Here is a 19,277-nt window from a genome sequence, read left to right as displayed (position 1 = left end):
TGTGATGATGATTATTAATTAATTTTCAAAAATCACTATATTCAAAATATTTTCCGTACGCTGTGGTTTTCTGTACGCTGTGGCGCACTCACTAGAAAAAGTGTGTCGGAACTAATAAAGTCTGAATATTGTTTCAATTATTGAATATCAATAAAAAATAATTAAATTGCTTCTTCTAACTTTGATAATTACATGATAATTAGACAGTATTTATAAGAAAAGCTATGCACAAATATACACAATAGATAGCACTAAGAATCTGTGAAGCATTGCTTGATTTCATCAAATAAAATGTTTCAGATTTTAAATTGTTACAGAATTCTTGATAATCAAACTTATTAAATTTTATTAAATTTACTAAATTCTTGATATATTCTTTTCAGCTGAATATCATCAGTAATGAAGCTGAACAAATTATCAGAATAGAAAATAATATAGAAAATATGATGATCAATAAAAATGAAGAGAAATAAATAAAGAAGATATATGAGAATGTTAAATTTCTTCTATTCAATCTTGTCAACTTTTTATACTTTATTTTATTATTTGATTGATAATATCCATTATATTAATTAATTCTAACTGTTTAATGAATTCTTTTTGCTTTTATTATGATAATCACTTGGTCAATCCATCCACTAACATATTGCTTGTAGATGTTCATTGTACTGAGATATCATCAAATTGTATTCATTCTCTCAATCAATTACCGTAGATATTGACATGGCATAGTTTGATTGTGATAGATGAATCTTTTTTAGTAAAGATATCAATTGTTTGTCAATTATTACACTGAATTGAAATCTTGTATTCTGAATCAAATTATAGATGATCAAAAAATCATTTTCATCAGATTAACTTCTTGCCTGCTTGTGATATAACTAGCAGTTCAGCTTCAGTGATGAAAGTTGTTATTATACTCTGTTTTTTTGACTTTCAATCAACAAATTTTTTAAAAAGTTTAAAGATATAATCTTCTGTTGATCTTTTATTTGAATTATCTGTGAAGGAGGCATCACAAGCTGCTTCAACCACATTCATTGATAAGTCATCACTATCAGATACATTATATTCGATTGTTAAATTCTTCAAATCTTGCAGATAAGCAATAACACAATCAATCTCTGTAGAATGATACTTAGAAGAATTGATCATATAAATTATGAGCTTGTCAACTGTGTATATAATATCTGATATAATCATTACTGCAGTATAGATACAGAATCTGATTCAGTGTTGATAGTAATGAGTATTTTCTAACAATGTAATTCTTTGATAAAATGTTAATAAAATATTAGATAGAAGTGTTGATGCTTTACAAGCATGAATAAAATGATAAGTATCAATTATTTTATCAATATAAATATCTTGACAGAATTATAACTTCTTAGAGTTCTGATTTTTAATAATTTTTATATTAAGAAACCATTTGAAGTTTCTCATCTGTCAGAATTTATATGTATTTTTGAGGTCTTTGATTAACTGATTCTTTTTCTCTCTGTCATCAAAGTGAGATATGACAACAGTATCATCAATGTAGAAGAATATCATTATTCATTCATTGATAAACAAGCATTTATTCTCAGAGATTGAAATGAACTCTAACTGTTTAAGAGTAGTAGATAGTTCTTTAAGCCATAGAAAAGGTGATCTTCTTAGATCATACAAAATGTGTAGTAAGTATAGAATATAGTTGTTTTTTTTGAAATTTCATATCCTCTTCAACTTCCATCAATCATCTGACAGTTCAACATAAACTAACTCATCAAGTGAGCTGTTTATAAAGGCATTGACATCATCTAATTGCTCAGCATCGAGGTTAAAGATGTTGATAATAGCAAGCAAGATATGGAAGGTTTTTGCAGCTAGAGTGTAAGCCTTGATATTTCACTCAGATATTGATTGTAAATTATCTCAGACATAGATACAAGCTTTGAAGTTAACAAAATAATCATCATCATCAAATTTGTAAGTAAACATTCAACATAGTGAAATCATTGAAGTATTTTTTGAAGGTCTGCTAATAATTTCATAAGTATTTCACTCAGTTATAGCCCGCGTGGCGCAGTTGGTAAGACTGTTACCCAAGGTAGCACTGTTAGATGTGCTGGTAGGTTCGAATCCTGCCGCTGGCAAGGTCCCATTTTGAGCCACTTCTTACCCATGAAGGCCCCCGTGACCAGGGGCCAAGCTTAGTGAGGCAGTGCTGACAGGGATGCTGCTTGGCAGTGCCGAAGGTGGAGCCCACCCGGACAGGTTGGGCGATCACACCAAGCGACAGAGGCATACGCGACGCTCTGACCACTGAGAAGGCAGTGGCTACTCTCTGTGAAGTCCTTGGCGCCACGGAGATCCGGCTACCAGAGCGGTGGTATAATTATGCTGTCCCAGGGGTCCCAGAATTTGTCCAGGACTGGGAAGGGGCAAGAATCCCCACAGACAAGATGATTGAGGGAGAGGTTCTGGCTCAGGCAAAGGTAAAGCCAGTGAGCTGTCGACCCTCGCGTCATGGGGTGAACCCCAAGACAGGGAAGATTACATGGATTGTCTCCTTCCTTGCCCCGGTAAAAGGCTTCTCACTCTTCAATGCCGGTGAGAGGGCCAGGCTGATTGAGAAACGGCCTTTGACAGTGAGACATAACCCAGGATGCCAGGGGTTCTGCCACCCACCAAAGTGTGCGCGACTGGCAAGATGCTCCAACTGCAGTGAGCCCACAAGCCAGCATGAGGGGCGCGGAGTGCAAGAGAGCGCCAAGATGTGCCAACTGCTGCCAACCCTACCCAGCTGGGCATCAGCACTGCCCTGCCGCACCCAGGCGCGTGAATGGCACCCTCAGGCGCCTAACTCAAAAAGAGCTAGCAGCTGTTCGCCGCCTTGGCGACAGGTGCCACAGGGATGCTCAGGAGCGGCAAAATGGTCGCAGTGGTGGTGCCTACACCAACCGCTCAGTCAACCCAGTCAACACAGCCCGCTGGGCTAGCACCCCGCAAGCGGGCGGCTACTCAGAGTTCCATCAGTGAGGAGGGTGCCACCTGGCAGATGGCCCGCACCAGGCGACGCTCAGCTCGCACAGCAGTGCGGCAGCACAGCCAAGCAGCTAAAGAACAGTCTGACTCCAGCATGCAGGTGGCAGGTCTGGAGGTCTTCAACCTCATCCCGCAGGTGGACTTCGGCAGCAGCTCACCAAGTGACTCCTCATGCTAGGACACCAACACCAGCGACGCGGCTGGCGCCGCAGGAACAACCAGCAGGAAAATCGCCCCCTGCAGGTCTTCTGGGCAAATACAGCCAGGGCAGCCCCCTGTCACACAGCAGCTTTGCAGCTTGCTTTCGAGCAGGGCTGTGAAGTGATCTGTATACAGGAGCCATACACACACCCTGGCACCAAGACTTCTAACCACCCAGCGTATGAGTGCTTTGCGCCTATAGACCGCTGGGATGACACTAACCCGGAGCAGCGAGAGGAGGAGAGGCCCCGGGTCATGACATATGTACGCAAGGGCTCAAAGACAAGGGCACAGCAACACCGGTCTGTGCAAAGCAGGGATCTGCTATGGGTCAGTGTAAATGGCTGCCACATTCTCAATGTGTACAGACAGCCTGGGACAGACGCAGTCATGGACTATCTGACCAATCTGAGCCCACCAGCCCGCTGTCTGATAGGTGGGGATATCAACGTACGGCATGATGCCTTTGAACCAGGGGCAGTGAATCTGCACCGGGGCGGGGAGCTTGTCCAATGGGCCAGTGAACATGGGATGGACTTTGTGGGAGAGATAGGGGTTCCGACTCATGCAGCAGGTCATGTGATTGATCTCACCTTCTCCAATGTGGCCTTTGCTTCCACTACAGTGCGTCAAGATCTACACTGCGGCTCAGATCACCAGTCTATGATCACTATGCTGCCAACAACACCTCAAACACAGCTGAGCGATGCTCGGATCAAGATCACAGACTCTCAGCTGGAGCCCTTTGCAGATCTTGTCAGAGGTCTCATGGTGGACATGCCTTGCCCAGAGGGGGTTGGAAATGTGGCACAGCTTGATGATCTGGCCCAGCACTTCGCTCAGAGTCTTCTGGCTGCAGCTCAGGCAGTCAGTAAGCCAGCTCAACAAGGGCGGACCACAGCCCCCTGGTGGACAGCAGACTGCCGAAGAGCGCACCGAGAGCTCACTACTCAACAGACAGAGGCCGCGAAGCACCAGTTCAAGGATGCAGTGCGCAAGGCCAAGCGTGCATACTGGAGGCAGGTGATCAATGAGGCCAGAGATGGTAGAGACCTGTACCGGGTGGTGGCATGGCATAAGCTGGAACCCAACCTCAGAGCACCCCCTCTGGTGATTGGGGATCAGGTCATAGAAGAGACAGCCGCCAAAGCTGAGGCACTTCAACAAGCAATTCTGAAGCGATACAACTCAGCTGATGATCTGGAGTATGACCCACTGGATGATGAGCACTGGAGCGGCATGGGGAACCTGCCCTGGAACCCCCGGATTGAGATGGAGGAGATGGAGCGCAACACCATTGGGGTACAGAGCACCTCCCCAGGCACGGATGGAATCACAGTGCGGATGCTCAAAGCATGCTGGCAGCATGTGTCCCTCTTTATACAGCAGCTATACAACTGCTGCCTCCGGCTCTGCCACTTCCCACGAGCCTGGAAACTGGCAGAGGTGGCAATGATACCCAAGGTGGGTAAGAGAGATAGAAGCTCAGTCCGCTCCTGGAGGCCCATTGCCCTGCTTTCAGTAATCTCCAAAGGGCTGGAACGCATCATTGCAAGGCGACTGGCGTCCACGGCACTCATTCACGGCATAGTCAGCCCACAGCATGGGGGGGCGCTGCCCAGACGATCTGCAATGGACCTGGTAGCTGCTTTCACTCATGAGGTGGAGGCAGCCTTCGCACAAAACAAAGAAGTGTCCATGGTCACAATGGATGTGCAGGGTGCCTTTGATGCTGTGCTGCGCAGGCGGCTGCTTCAGCGGATGGCGCGGCAGGGGTGGCCACGCGAGCTGCTGCAGCTCATTGACAGTTTCCTCACTGAACGCAGAGCTCAGGTCCGGCTGGAGGGGACCACCACAGCAGCACATCAGATGCAATGTGGCACGCCACAGGGGTCTCCTTTGTCACCAATACTGTTCCTTCTGTACCTGGCAGAGCTGCTGTGGCAAAACTCGGAGTTGCGCTTTGGCTATGCGGATGATCTGAACATCTGGCGGGCGACCCACTCACTTGACAACAATGCCACCCTTCTCAGACAGGATATACAGAGTATTCTGAGGTGGGGGGAGATAAACAAGGTGGCCTTCGCACCAGAGAAACTTGAGATGATCCATCTTACAAGAAAGCGACACAATGAGGCACCAGCAGTAGTTGTGTCTGAGGACCTCACTGTTCACCCTGTTACTGCCCCAGCTGGACAGGAGCCAGCACTTCGCTGGCTGGGTGTACACTTCGACAGAAGGCTCACCTGGAGACCACATGTCTCCACCCGGGCAAAGAAGGCAAGGGCCGTAGCCCAGCACATCCGGAGTCTGGGAAAGACCAGAGACGGGCCCCCAGCAGACGCTCTGCGGAAGGCGGTCACCACCTGCGTGGTTCCCTCACTGCTCTATGGCACAGAGGCCTGGTACGGCGGCCGCACGCAGCCAGCAAGGCACACGGGCAGGAGTGGGGAGGTTAGCTCCCGCCTGGGATGGCATGTGGGGACAGTTGAGAAGGTGCTTACTATGGCAGCCAGAGGGGTCCTCCCAGTTTTCCGTACAACGCCCATCGCTGCCCTATACCGGGATGCTGGGCTCCCATCAGCAATGGTAGCTCTGGAGGAGGCCAAAATTCGATTCGCGACAAGGCTTCAGGTGGTGGATGAGAAGCACCCACTGGCTTCACGGATAGCACCTCCAATGATCACACGAGGAAGAGGGGCTGGAACCCGGCAGCGCTCAAAGACCAAGATCCAGCGGTTGGGGGCGCTGCTACCTGCAGTCAATAGACCCACACTTGCCATCCCACACTACTCAGAGGGATGCGGGACAGACCCCACAGAGGGTGTAGACAAAAAGAGTGCTGCTCAGGCATTCAAGGAATGGTGGAGAAGTCAACCCTCAACAGATCTATATGTTTTCTCAGATGGATCAGAACGGAGCCTTGACAACAGCAGGCAGGTGGGCTATGGCTTCATAGTCTATCAGGGAAATAAACAGCTGGCCAGCTTCTCAGCTGCGCTGAGCCCTATGTCACATGTCTTCGACGCTGAGGCAGTTGGTGCCTGCCGGGCATTGGAGTGCGCCGTGAAGCTCCTACCTTGTGTCACAGAGGACAGCAGCAACCCTCAGATCTGGCTCTGCCTCGACAACACCTCAGTCATCTGGGGCATACGGGGCAGTGCAGCAGCCTCCTCAAACTGGGCCTACAACCGCTGCCATGAGCTCCTCAGACAGCACAATGTCGGCCTGAAATGGGCTCCTGGGCATATGGGGATAGAGGGCAATGAGGAAGCAGACCGCTTGGCTAAGCGGGCAGTCTCATCCACTGCGGCCCCAGCCTATGGTCTCGAGGCCACACCCACAGTCAGTGGGGTCCGCACAGTGGCCAAGCAGCTCAGCCAAGAGGCAAGGCGAAAGTGGTGGAGTGGAGCCTGTGGCAAGCTCTCTGACTGGTACCGGGGCTGGAGTTTCAGCAGGCCGACTGTGGAATACCAAGTGAAGGCCCCTCCGGAGCTCACCATGCCACGGCATGCCCTTCACCGCTGGCTCGCACTCCGCTCCTCTCATGGGGACTTCTCCTGGTACCACAGGCGTTTCCAGCATGCAGATGCGAGGCTCACCTGTGTCTGTGGACACAACAAGAGCCCAGAACATTTGGTGCTCTGTCGACACTCACAGAGGCACTTTCTTCACTGGCCCAAGAGGCCAGCAGCACGGCCACACAACCGGGCGACAGCTGTTGCCTATCTAGGGTCTCTGACCCCTACAGACTTTGTAGAACTGCTGGACTGCACGCAGTTCTACACACGGTACTGCACAAGGTAACGCAGCCGGCTGGCTGCAAACCATCTGACAACCCCCGCAGCAGTTCCACGAGGCCGGCCTGCTGAGTACACCCACGGTAGCTAGTGCAACTGCCAGGGACATCACAGTCTATGCAGACAGTACAGATAGCACAACTAGGCTCATCTGTCTCAATTAGCTGTGGTGTAATCAGTACAGTCTACGTGTCTGACTCAGCTGATATGGTTTTGACTGCCGGCATTGTATCTAGTTACGCGTGCTCTGCTTTGTTTTCCTCTCGTTTGCCCTTGTCTCTATCGGCTCAAATGCTTCTTCTTCCTTCTTTTCTTTGCTCTCTCTGTCATTCTCTGCTCTTTTCCTGTCACAACCTTCTTCAGTGCTCTCTCCTTCATTATTTATCTTGTCTGTCTTTCTTCTGATGTTAGAAGCACAGACAGCTCTCTGATCAACTGAGAGAGGTATCCCTCTCTGCTCACTATAAAGCCTTCCAGGCACGGCAGAGGCGGTCCCCTCAGGGAACCACACTATAGCCCCACCATGAATGGCCATACGTCGGGCCAGAAGTGGATGCGCAGCTCAGAAAAATCCTTTGCAATGAGCTGAGTCTTCTCAAGAGTTGCCACCTGGATTCTGTTTTCTCTCTCTGTGTACATAGAAATCTCTCCAGCGTAGCACGTCTCCATGCCCTTCGGGAGGCTTCTGAAACACGGGCGCTGCCCGTGTTTTCTCCGGGACGTTAAACCTATACATACATACATACATACACTCTAACTCTAATATCTGTTTTCTCTGGTAGAAAACAATAATACGCTCAATGAGATACACTATACTCTTAATCAGCATTAAATCTGGGTTCTTGAATAAGGACAAAGTTTGCTTTTTGCTTATAGCCAATTTGTAAACAGAAATAAAGGCATGGATTTGTTCTATCCACATTATTTTAAATACATTTGATTTTTGTTGAGCTTTTAACATTTTTTTGTTGTTTTTCTGACATTACACAAATATTAACAAGTATTTCTCTTTATTCAAAGTTAGATAATAGACTGAATTTATTATTCACAACTTCAACTGCTATCATATTCTGCATATGTGTATCTCTTATCGTTGTTTGAACAGAGGTTCTTGGTGACTTCTGTGATCTAATTTTTTGCGTTATAGAACATTCAGAGATAGCAGATTCAGAGAATTGAGAATTTCTTGTTTTTTATTTATTGCTATCATTTACATTAATAGAGACTGAGTTATTTGTCTGTACTGATGGCTTTCTTGATTTGAGAGCAAATACACATTCTTTTGAATTTACAAAGTGAGGCTCTTTACAATTGACACACTTTGCAATAGATTTAAAATGCTCACACAGAGTTCCTTTTCTCAAACAAAGATGACAATTATGCTCAGATGTTCTATGAGATTGTGCACAAATCTGACACTTTACATTTCTTTTACATAAATTTGCAAAGTGGCCATATTTTTGACAATTTGAGTATTGAACTTGAGTTTTCAGATTTTCTCTGATATCTTTGAACTCATAAGTCCTCATTCTCGTACCAGCAATTCTCACAAATGAGATTTTGAATTGTTCAAATATCTCAGTAATGATTAGAACTGAGCTATTTTGTCTATTTTCTCTTTGTTCTGAATTGTTTAATCAGATAGAAAGTTTTTTCAACTTGATTGAATTGAAATCTTCAATTTCATATTGCAACTGAATCAACCCATCATCATGATTGAAGATTGCAGTTGATATATCACAAAGCATAAATTTTCCCCATTTCTCATCCTTTTCAATTGAAATTTCAGTTTTTAAAAGAGATTCAATTATAGGTGCCCAGATCTGCTGATTTTGAATAAGAAAATTGGCATTAAAATCAGGCATAGTGATGAGAATAATTGAGTTTCCAAGAAAAGAGCTTTCAACTGAAGCTATCGCCGACATTTGTAGCTTAGATTCAGAGATAGAATTCAGTGCATGATTGATTTCATTTCTCAGTTGAAAAATAAAACCTGCATTTGACAGCATCTTCTTCTTAAAAATCTCTTTGTTAAAGACTTTAACAATGAATCTTTAATCTTTTAATTGAAGAAATTTTTTCTTTTTCAATTTCTTTCTTGATTTCTGTGTGATCTGAGTATTCAGAGAAGAAGCAGTTTTTGAGATTTGAATATATTTCTTTTTCAAAGAAGATGTATTTTCTGTTGCAATATTTGCTGCTGTTTGAGCATAATATTTTTGCTTTATTTTTTGAATCTGAATTTGAGATACAGACTTTATCTCAATTATCTTTTCAAGTTTTAATGAGATTTTCATTTTGTACTTGAGAATTTCATTCAGTTGTCTTGCTTGAATAAGTAGTATATGAAGTACTTCAGTGTCTTTTTTCTCCATACATTGATTCTTCAAGCATTTAACAGCTTTTTCAAGATTTTGAATCTCTTGTATTTGATCTTGATATTTCTTCTTTCTTTTTTAAAAAAATTCAATCTCAGAAATTTCCTCAGAAAAGACATTCTTCTCTATCATTTTGATAAACATTGATAGATTTAAAGAATTTGATTGTGTTTCAAACTATTTTTCCTACTAATGATAGTAACTAGATTAAGTTTTTCAAGAGAACTTAATAAACTAATACTGATTTTTAAAGATAAATCAGTTAAATCTTCACAGATTGAAAGTTACAAAGATTAAAAAGGGGGGAAATTAATGATTTCAATTTGAATAAATCAAAATTAAAATGTCAGTTTTTAAAAGAAAAATTAATAAAAAATACTCAGCTTTTTGAAAAGAAGCTGTTAAAAATAACTGATTATATTCTTTATTTTAGAAATCTCCTCACACAACAAGTGTGCAACTCAACTGAAAAAGACAAGATATATAATAACAAATTAATCAGTATTAATGAAAGCTCTTCAGTCTTTGACTAAGGTAAAAGAAATATGAATTTTTGAGTAAGAATTCTTTGTTTTATTAATTCAGAGTTAAAATAGAGAAAATATTCCATCTCTTTCAAACTTTATCTTTTTTTTTAATAAAAAGCTTGTCAAAGTCTCTGTTTAAACTAAACCTCCTCTCAGTTTAAGATTATATTTCTGAAATATCAAAAGCTTTCAATACTAAATGAATTCCCTTTCATTCAAATTGAAACACTTTATTCTACTGAATAGCTCTCAATAAGTTGAATATTAAGTTTTCAAAGAAATGAGTATGCAAATGAAGAATCAACAGGCTAAACCTGCACTTTTTTCCTTTATAATAGATTATATATATATAAATATATATATAAACTACCTGCAGGAACCAAGCTATCTTTCAAACACTGAAATTTCCACTTTTATCTTATGTTTTTATCAACAGGAGGGTTATTCAAAGGGATTCGACGAGGGATTCAAGGGACGATGGATTCGAATTGATGGGGTATTGCACTAGTCAATTGTGCCGAGGTATCTTTTTATTACTTGGCAGGCACGTGTGGCTGGGAGGTACTCAGGGGGGACTTGGCACGGATACGTTGGAACACGAAAATTGATCAGAGTTTTCTCAAACAGAGAAACAAGAATAACTCAAGCAACTGCAGATCAAATTGAACAAGATTTTAATAGATTATCAATATAAGATAGATCTATCTCTGGTCAAAATCTGAGTTGATTTGACCCAGTATTGATGGAGTAATTTGATGAAATGTTGAAAATCCGCCCAAGCAGATGCCAAAACACTATTCATCAAATATCTCCATCAAAACTTCATCAAATCTTTTCAAATTTGCAGCAGTTACTGATGAAGGCAGCAGGAATCGACTGAGGGTACTCGCGTTGTCTAATTCGAAGAATTGGGCTCGTTCGGGGTTTTGTATCATAAAGTGAATATATGGAACACCGGGGTTCACATATTATGTGAGAATATAAGCGCCGCTATTCCTATCTGACCATGCGTCTTCAACATATCGACAAACTGGTCAATTCTGTTGATTGCCACATGTCTGTGCCATGACTCTCTAATCCATCCTGCAAGCACCAGTGTTCAGAGCAAAATCCGTCTCAAGTGAGTGGATTATCACAATCAAAAAAGCAAAAACATGACCATTCAACTGATTCTTCACTGTGAGAATTCTGAGACAATCTGTTGAAGCTTTGATTAACTAAAGATGTGGTGAGAGAGCTAAACTGAAGGAATCCTCAGCTTACTCCATACCCATTTTATTTGCAGTGCTGAAAATCAAACAGATCATTGACTCATCAGCTTCTGACTACACTGAAGAATAATTGCTGACTCATTCAGAATGCTATTAGCTTCCTCTGCGATTGTGTGCTGAATTATTCAAAAAATATAAAGCAATTTGCCAGGCATAGTGATCCAGATCTCTCAGATTTGAGAGGTGTAAATACTTGTCAGATTGCTCATATCATTCTAAACTGATCATTCTCCCTCTAGTTCTCAGAACCTATAAATCATTTTGGTCGCACGATGAACTTGGATTGATCTAGGTCTCAATATTGAAAGCGGTCTGCAACATTTACTTCAATCTCAAACACTCAAGGAACTCAAGACATCAAAACTACCAGCACTACAGCTTATAAACATAACTTCGAACAGAATCTGATCGATCATGGTGTCTACTTTTCAGAGTACAATTATCCAGATAGTCAGTTCCCGCTAACACCAGACAACTGAGAGATCATCAATGAAAGATTAGTCAGACCTTGAGCTTCACTTTCACCATCAAAGTTTTCAGAAAAAAAATTCAAAAAATTCAAAAAGGCAGATGCACATGCATTCGAAGAGCAATCAATAACAGTTTCAATGATTTCAATTATTGAAGACAAGATTAGTGACATTAAATGTGTTGGAGAAGAATACACATTTGAAAATCAGATTCTCTTGATGAATGGTACTCTTACTGCCAGCAAGTCGGATCATTTTTACAGAGCTCATTCTGAACAGCTTGACTGAAATATCTGCAGCAAGTTAAATGGCTTTATCATCTCTTCAATACAGAATAGTCTTTTAATGTCACTGAACATCTTTCTGAAAGCAAAGAAACTCAATGAATCTGCAGCAGTAGCTAGAAGACAGATATGCTATGATGATGTGTTGAGTGCTCAAGGTATTCAAAGTCTTCAGTCATATGGGAAAGACAAACTAGTTTACAATAACAACATCTATACAATTACATCTACATACCATGATGGCATGCTCAAGTTATACACCTCTCATTCTATCCAGCCAACCTATTCTGGAGATTGTCTTGAATATATTATGACCCAACTCAAAGGGTGGTCTATGACTGGTGACCCAGAAACCTTTCATCAGAGAGCAGCTGCTTTTCAGCATGGCAGAAACTTGGCAAAGGAATGGAGAAATGGATTCATTGAGGCTGCAAATTGGAGGGTTTCAGACTTGAATAGTGAATCTCAGTCTTTTGCATCATCTGGCGAAGGCCCAGTTTTTATTTTAACAGCGGGACCAGTCTTGGTCGAGTCTGATACATCAGCCAACGAAACCGAGGCTGAGTATGAGAATGCCCTACAGTGGAGCTTCACAGATCATGTTGGAGAGGTGGATGAGGAAGAGGAAGATACCATTGGAGCAAGTAAAGTTGGCTTTAAAAGGCAGAGGGTTGGCGACAAGGCAGATGAGCAAGGATAATGGAAAAGTAATTTCTAATCTTCAATAAACTTTCATTATAGGAAAGGGGGAAGGAAACGATCTCGAAGCATCTTAATGTAGTTGGGAATGCGTAAGCCGCGAATCGAGAGATTTCCCACCAAACATTGACTGAGATATTGACTCTCTGTAGAAAGATGAGGGTAACTGAGAGCCAATTGTTAACTGTGGACAGAAACTCCTGAAACACAATCCTGTCGCTTCTTGTGTTTCGCCAATAGACCGAGGAATGGAGCAACGCGTTTCTAGAACCTCAAGCTATTGTTTTCTGGATTTTTGAATTTCTAAATTTCCTTTAATTGTTACATTCCCTCGCAATACATCTTCAGCCACCGTACCAAAGTCACACCGAATAGGAGATCCAAAAATAAGGGACTGTTCATGTGTACCGCTGGGCAGCGGTTCAATTCCATCATAGACACTGTACTTCTCATTCTGAATATAACGCGGCAGCCAGTGGTCCCAAGCATCACTCAGAGCACTTCACTCATCTGACGATTTGTTCTCTCTTTCTTGATATAGAACATGACTAGTATAGCACCCTTGTTCATCGTGGTAGATGTGAGCTGTCTGAGCTTTGTTGTTTTTGAATTGTTCCTCGGTTGCAAACAGTGCTGTGGCGTAAGGCTTGAGGTCGGTATGACTCGTATGCGATGGGTTTCTGCCATGGTAAGATTTCTGAAAAACGGCAACTTCAGTTACACATAATATTAATATGGTGCTTACTTGAGGATGGCGATGGTGAAGTGTGCTAGGTCAGGCTTCTGAGAAGCGTCTTCGATGAGGCTGAGTGTGAGATTACGTAAAGTAGGATTGCGAATCCTTTGCGTGAGCTTGACGGCCTGCCGGGAAATAGGAGACATTATAAGCTCCAAGTTTCATATAGACACCGTAGGTTGTATATAATATTTTTTCTAGACCTAGATACATCTTCAGAGAGCAGTAGGGACTGATTTATACGTTCTTCCTGTGGTTGTATAAGTCTGCTTTCTGCTTTTGCCGCCACTATGTTGCGGAGGGATTTGGTGGTGTGCCGCTGACCAATAATTTGTCGCCAAGAAGAATTAGGCGCTTATAAAGATCATTTGATTGGCTATCGTTTGCGAGTTGCTGCCAACGTCACAGTCTGGACTCATGTTAATATTTGACAGAATAGGCACAGACAACTTCGGTTTAAATAATCTAATGGCAATTGCCTGGATACTATCGAGACGTACTGTCCCCTTGAGGAGCATCTCACGGCTTTGGTCTACTCATCCAGACAAGAGTCAGATGGACCAGCCCCTTTATATTTCCCCCGTTGACGCGGAGCCACTTCATCGCTACCGAAAAGGCGGTTACCACCCAGTTGCCTTGGGAGAATACCTGAAAGCTGGAAGGTATAAAGTGCTACATAAACTAGGATGGGGAGGTTACTCGACAGTTTGGGCGGCGAGAGATCAAAGGTTGTACAAAATTGTGTGACTCTTGGTAGTTCTAGCTAACGAGAAGTTGTCTGTTTGCAGGGAAGAGGTTTATGTTGCTGTCAAAATTTCTGTTGCAGAAAGGGATCATGGTGGGGAGACGCGAGAGCTCCAAACCATGAAGGAGTTGGCATCTCATCACTTTTGTCTGAAACATACGGTGCACATGCTTGATGACTTCGATCTTGAGGGCCCAAATGGATCTCATAAATGCCTAGTTTATGAGCTTCTGGGGCCTAATATTCCGGACACAATTGATGCACACTTTCCTGATGGGAGACTCCCTGGGAAGCTCGCCAAAGTCATTGCGAAGCAGAGTCTTATTGGGCTTGATAGCTTGCACCGACAGAATATTGGACATGGAGGTAAGACTCTCTTGGTGATATTTTGAACAATTCTCACCTAGTATAGATCTGCATACCCGCAATTTGGCCTTCACTATGCCTTACATGGACAATGTAACCGAAGAGGGGTTTACTGAGATGCTTGGAAAACCAGAAATTGGCTATGTCCGAAGGAGCGATGGGAAAGACCTGGCGCCTGGCATACCTGAATATATCGTTAAGCCTACCTCATATCGGACGCATTCTTGGAATTCGGCCCAGTCAATCAAAATAATCGACTTCGGGGAATCATTTTTACCCACTGCAATTCCTCAAACACTACACACACCTCTAGCTCTTCGGGCACCTGAAGTGATATTTCAAGATCGCATTGATTATCGTGTTGACTTGTGGAGCATGGGATGCATGGTGGGTGAAATCATCCGAGGCTAAACGCTATACAAGGGTAAACTGATAGGTATAACAGCTCTTTGAACTTTTCACGGGGCAGCCGCCTTTCGACACCTTCTTGATAACGCCAACAATTCTTGTTGGCCAAATGCGAGAGATGGCAAGCGATGACCTACCTGAAAGATGGCAAGGGATATGGGATACAATGAACGCAGGGGACGGCAGAGCCACAGAAAACACCGGGCCCAGCTTGCAGAAATGGCTGGAAGAAGTGTACTTTGAAGGGCTGGAGAGTCCCGATCTCACAAGAGAGGACATAGTGAGGCTGGGGCAAATCATTGGAAATTTATTGCAGTTTGAGCCGTCTGCAAGAGCGTCAGCGAGACAAGTTCTAGATGACCCTTGGTTTAATGAGTGATTAGCCCACGACAGTCATTACGTCGAGAGTGTGCGTGGGAAACTCGTTCTCAACCAAAACTGTACCTAGCAACTTTCTGAAACCTCTTTGATTTGGGGTTCAGAAGAAGAAGCAATCGATCTGTTGCTTCCAGCTCGGGGCCGCCGCTTGTACAAAGCCATAAAAGGGACAGAAGTAAGAGCCACCTACGCCGCCCTTGCAGGTCGATTCAACGCAATCTATGTCGTTCAGGTGGTCGATCAGACAATTCCGGAAATTCCAAATTATGAATTAGAACGTGGAGTTGGCCGTAAGAGTCGTGCATTCCAAAGAGTTGCAGGAAGAATTTGGTTGCGAGGTTGACATTGTGAGATGACTTGGGAAAAAATTGATGAAAGGATGTGGCCCAGCTATCCTACTAAAACTTGGTACCGGGCTTGCGACCTGTTAGCCTCTTTGCCTTTCAAAGCTGGGTTATTTAGCTAATGGTTTCAGATGTGAAATTCATTTGACAAATGAGCAACCACTAGTTATTCACAAATAATTGGCTCCGAGACCAGTATCCTGAGGAAAACAGGGCCGAAAGGCGCTCCAAAGCCGCGCGAATCACACTTGGGTTTCTGTTAAGATGTGAATTTCCAGTCGATTTGTGGAATGTGATTTATTATGGTTTAATGTAGCAACGGGTGAACCCAAACATATAAATATCCAGAACTGGAGCGATAATTTCAATAGGGCTCCTCTCCAGAGCTAGAAATAAATGCGAATAAAATGAAACAAAGAAAAACAAAGACAGAAGGGACAAAGAAAAGAAAAGAGACAGCAAAACAAACAAACAAGGCACAAACAAATGAACACGAACAAAAAAATACCATACCATATTTGTAGGAAAGGTAGACCCCGGTCTAGAATGTGATAGGCAATCTCAATAGTGCTTCCTAGAGCAAACAGAAGACAAAGAGCAAACAAATAAGACAGGCAAAGTACGGGACAAATTAGAACCAAAAATGGCATAATATTATATAGTTACACTAATGAAGGTTCTATCCAATCGACTTTACAATCTTGCGTCCACCGGCCCTGCGCGATCCCTGTCTCTGCTTGAAATGCCTATAGCCTGCCAGAGTTGTCAACGAAGGCCGCTTGTTCTTCCATTCTGCATGGAATTTTTTGACCAACTTCTTGCAACCTGGAATCAGATTGCTTAGCGGTTGCCAGGTAGACTCCCATGAGACATGATCCTCTAGAATTTTCTCGTCCCCTTGCACTCGGATCCGAGAACGTAGTATCTTCTTTACTGGCCACCCCTCCTTGGTCCCGTTGCACACAGCCGGGATCGCAGGAAGTTCAATGTGCCTGAAACGCAATTGGCACACCTGTCTAGTCCGCCAGGTAGCCTTCCATGCGACAAGGTACTCCAACATTGCCTCGTCCCCCCGCACACGGATCCGGGAGTCTAGTATCCTTTTTACCGGCCACTCCTCTCTAGTCGCGCGTTCAACCGGGATTGGAGGTCGACTCTGTGGACGTGGAGAGACGCGGGTGTGGGCATCACGAGAAGAGGTCGACTCACTCCAGGTAAGTTGGGGGTTTCTGTCGCGGGTCAGTGGGAAACCGGGACGGTAATGGAACGAGCCTTACCTCTCGCGGAGTCAATGCGGCACTGCCATCCGTCATCGGATCTTGGTTCGTCACCTTTCTCGGTGGATGCCTTGTTGGCGGATGACAACAGCCGAGGCGTCTGCGCATCTACAAACTCTTTTGTGGGTCCATCATCGTCACAAATCTCCATCGAATCATCGATGACGATGGGGTCATCTGAAATAGCCAGTCAGCGGAGTCGGTAAGAAACGCCATGAGGGACTCTAGAAACCGACCACTACTTGAACCTGACCGGTATGCATGAAGGCGGGCTTCAGGGACACTTTCTTCGGCCCTATCCACCTTAATAATTATATCAAGGCGGTCGTCAGAAGAATCGCTAAGATCCAACCTGGTGGAAACTAGCGGATTGTACTCGCAACTTCAGCCTTCCAGCAGCCGATTCTTACAGCCGTGAGGTCATCCTTCTGATAGACCAGGCGACGAGGGCCAAAATGATGATACCAAATACCCAGGAACTAACGGCTGACGCCTGAAATCCGGCATTTCTGCCGGCTTAATCGTGTTTTTTTAAAGGTCCAATGATCTTGCCGCTATGCTGATCCAAGCTGGAAACCCAACAGCAGATGACTCCCTCACTTTGCTGTATGGACGACTTTTGGCAGCCTCTAATTTACTGAGTATAGATGATAACTGGCTGGAGAGCATGGTTAATCACAAGGCTTTACCTGGGGAACTTGTTGGTGGAGAAGACACGCTTCAGATATCACTACGCTGGATGCGCAGCTCTTAGTTTTCATTCTCCCCCTTCTTTCCCCCAATTTGTCGTTTGTTTTTACACATGCAATCTCCTGTGCCTCATACCTCAGGTGAAGACAAAAGTCCGTGGCTGGAAAAAAGCCGTGATAATATGGATCATGAAACACGACACAGCGGCAGCAAGCGGCAGCGAGTATCGAAGGCCTGTGATTGATGTCGAGGCAAGAAGTATTGTTGTGACGGACAACGCCCAGCATGCGTGGCATGTTGAGAATCCGGCCATGATTGCTCGTACGACCCCACCGCAAAGAAACGAGGGCAGCCAGAGGGTTACTTACGTCCGCGGCCTGGAGAAGCTTTGGGCTTTGTCAATATCCAACATCGAGGGCCTAGAGGAGGGGATACTTGAGATGCTGGGATCGAAAGAAGTCGAATCCTCTCAGATACAAGAGCTTTTCTCCCTGTGGAACAATGAAAGGGCGTCAGAAAGGCTACATGAGATATGGAAATCGAGCGAGCTATACACGAGTGTTGAAGAGTTGTTGTTGAATCCAGGCTCAATTATTACTGGAACGCCGTGGATTGAAGAAGATAGAGGAGGGATCGAACCTGAACATTCATTATCTGACATTGGGTCAGATTCCCAACTTGACGACTGTTCAGACCATTGTATTGGAGAAATTTCGCCGTGGACATTGACTCAAACTCAACCTGTGTCACCCCGACCTCCCGACATGGACGCACGAAGAATCAAGCTTCGTATTTTGAGCCAAACTGCAGAAAGAAACCCCCGCACGAAACCCCCCACCCAAACGCCACACCCCCCCGACACCCACCCCGCACATACACATAGCTGGTTCCCTATCCTAGCAAAACATGAGATTCTCAAGGCATCCTACCAATACATAGATCCATCTTTCCAAATGACAAGCAGTAAGTATTTTTGGACAACTAAGCGCTATTAATTGCGACCATTGTCTCTTGATTTAACTAACCTTCCATAAATTATTGACCTTTCCAAAGAGGAACAAAAAACGCATGTACGGCAGAAAATCAAACAAGGCATAGTTCCATCACGCTGTAATGGACGACCTGATATTATTCTACCCAACGGTTTGATATCACAAGAAACTAGCAGCATTGATACCTCGAATAACTTCCAACGCCCATTTACTGCCATTATAATACCTAAAATCTGATATTATTCTTTTACTTTAAACCGCGATTTCGCCGGTAATGCCAGGAATGAGATCGCATTCGCTTGTCAGTCCACATATCCCGGGGTTCCTCCTTTGCCTGCGCACACCCTATTTGGGAACACAACCGGCGCATGGTCAACAATTTGAGGCGTGTTTTATTCTCAAGGAATATGGCTCCAAATGAGACCGGGGTGAGGCAGCTGGCAAGCTCGCACAACAAGAGGAATGTCAGACCACCGGAGCTGCTTCCCAGCGCGGTAGTCCTCGTAGCCTATAATACCGTCCACCAAGGTATCCTCTGAACTAAAAGTTTGGAGTCGGTCGAGTAGGTGATTCTTGTTTCCTCAATCAAGACCGTTGGCAGTTTCTCATACTGTAGTCGGCGACTCTGTAGAATTCTCGGGATTGATCCATTATCACAGCCCTTCTCAGCGTATAGATTTGCTA

The 19,277-nt window shown here is 44.1% G+C and overlaps 5 protein-coding genes and 1 pseudogene across 6 annotated transcripts; 5 read left to right on the top strand and 1 right to left on the bottom strand.

The window, feature by feature from the left end:
• The first annotated feature begins 2,053 nt into the window (after positions 1-2,053).
• On the top strand, positions 2,054-2,135 carry HCAG_09367 (annotated as a pseudogene). Its single transcript has one exon. The product of its transcript is annotated as a tRNA-OTHER (tRNA).
• Positions 2,136-2,914: 779 nt separating this feature from the next.
• On the top strand, positions 2,915-7,467 carry HCAG_03983 (conserved hypothetical protein; the record flags this gene model as incomplete). The annotated part of the gene is made up of 4 exons (XM_001541835.1): positions 2,915-3,188; positions 3,431-3,530; positions 3,597-7,031; positions 7,440-7,467. The coding sequence occupies 4 exons, from the start codon at positions 2,915-2,917 to the stop codon at positions 7,465-7,467; spliced, it is 3,837 nt and encodes a 1,278-aa protein (XP_001541885.1).
• A 4,801-nt stretch (positions 7,468-12,268) lies between these two features.
• HCAG_03982 (predicted protein) lies at positions 12,269-12,658 on the top strand (the record flags this gene model as incomplete). The annotated part of the gene is made up of 1 exon (XM_001541834.1): positions 12,269-12,658. One exon carries the CDS (start codon positions 12,269-12,271, stop codon positions 12,656-12,658), a length of 390 nt encoding a protein of 129 aa, XP_001541884.1.
• A 501-nt stretch (positions 12,659-13,159) lies between these two features.
• Positions 13,160-13,539, bottom strand: HCAG_03981 (predicted protein; the record flags this gene model as incomplete). The annotated part of the gene is made up of 2 exons (XM_001541833.1): positions 13,160-13,337; positions 13,403-13,539. The coding sequence occupies 2 exons, from the start codon at positions 13,537-13,539 to the stop codon at positions 13,160-13,162; spliced, it is 315 nt and encodes a 104-aa protein (XP_001541883.1).
• A 718-nt stretch (positions 13,540-14,257) lies between these two features.
• Positions 14,258-16,024, top strand: HCAG_03980 (conserved hypothetical protein; the record flags this gene model as incomplete). Its single annotated transcript, XM_001541832.1, has 5 exons — positions 14,258-14,504; positions 14,551-14,891; positions 14,950-15,192; positions 15,361-15,580; positions 15,951-16,024. 5 exons carry the CDS (start codon positions 14,258-14,260, stop codon positions 16,022-16,024), a joined length of 1,125 nt encoding a protein of 374 aa, XP_001541882.1.
• A 1,765-nt stretch (positions 16,025-17,789) lies between these two features.
• On the top strand, positions 17,790-18,830 carry HCAG_03979 (predicted protein; the record flags this gene model as incomplete). The annotated part of the gene is made up of 2 exons (XM_001541831.1): positions 17,790-18,564; positions 18,655-18,830. The coding sequence occupies 2 exons, from the start codon at positions 17,790-17,792 to the stop codon at positions 18,828-18,830; spliced, it is 951 nt and encodes a 316-aa protein (XP_001541881.1).
• Positions 18,831-19,277: the final 447 nt, after the last annotated feature.

This window comes from Histoplasma capsulatum, genomic scaffold (assembly GCF_000149585.1).
Source record: "Histoplasma capsulatum NAm1 scaffold_3 genomic scaffold, whole genome shotgun sequence".
NCBI classification, from domain to species: domain Eukaryota; kingdom Fungi; phylum Ascomycota; class Eurotiomycetes; order Onygenales; family Ajellomycetaceae; genus Histoplasma; species Histoplasma mississippiense.
Note: the sequence above shows the minus strand (reverse complement) of the source record. Positions and strands in the feature narration are given on the sequence as shown.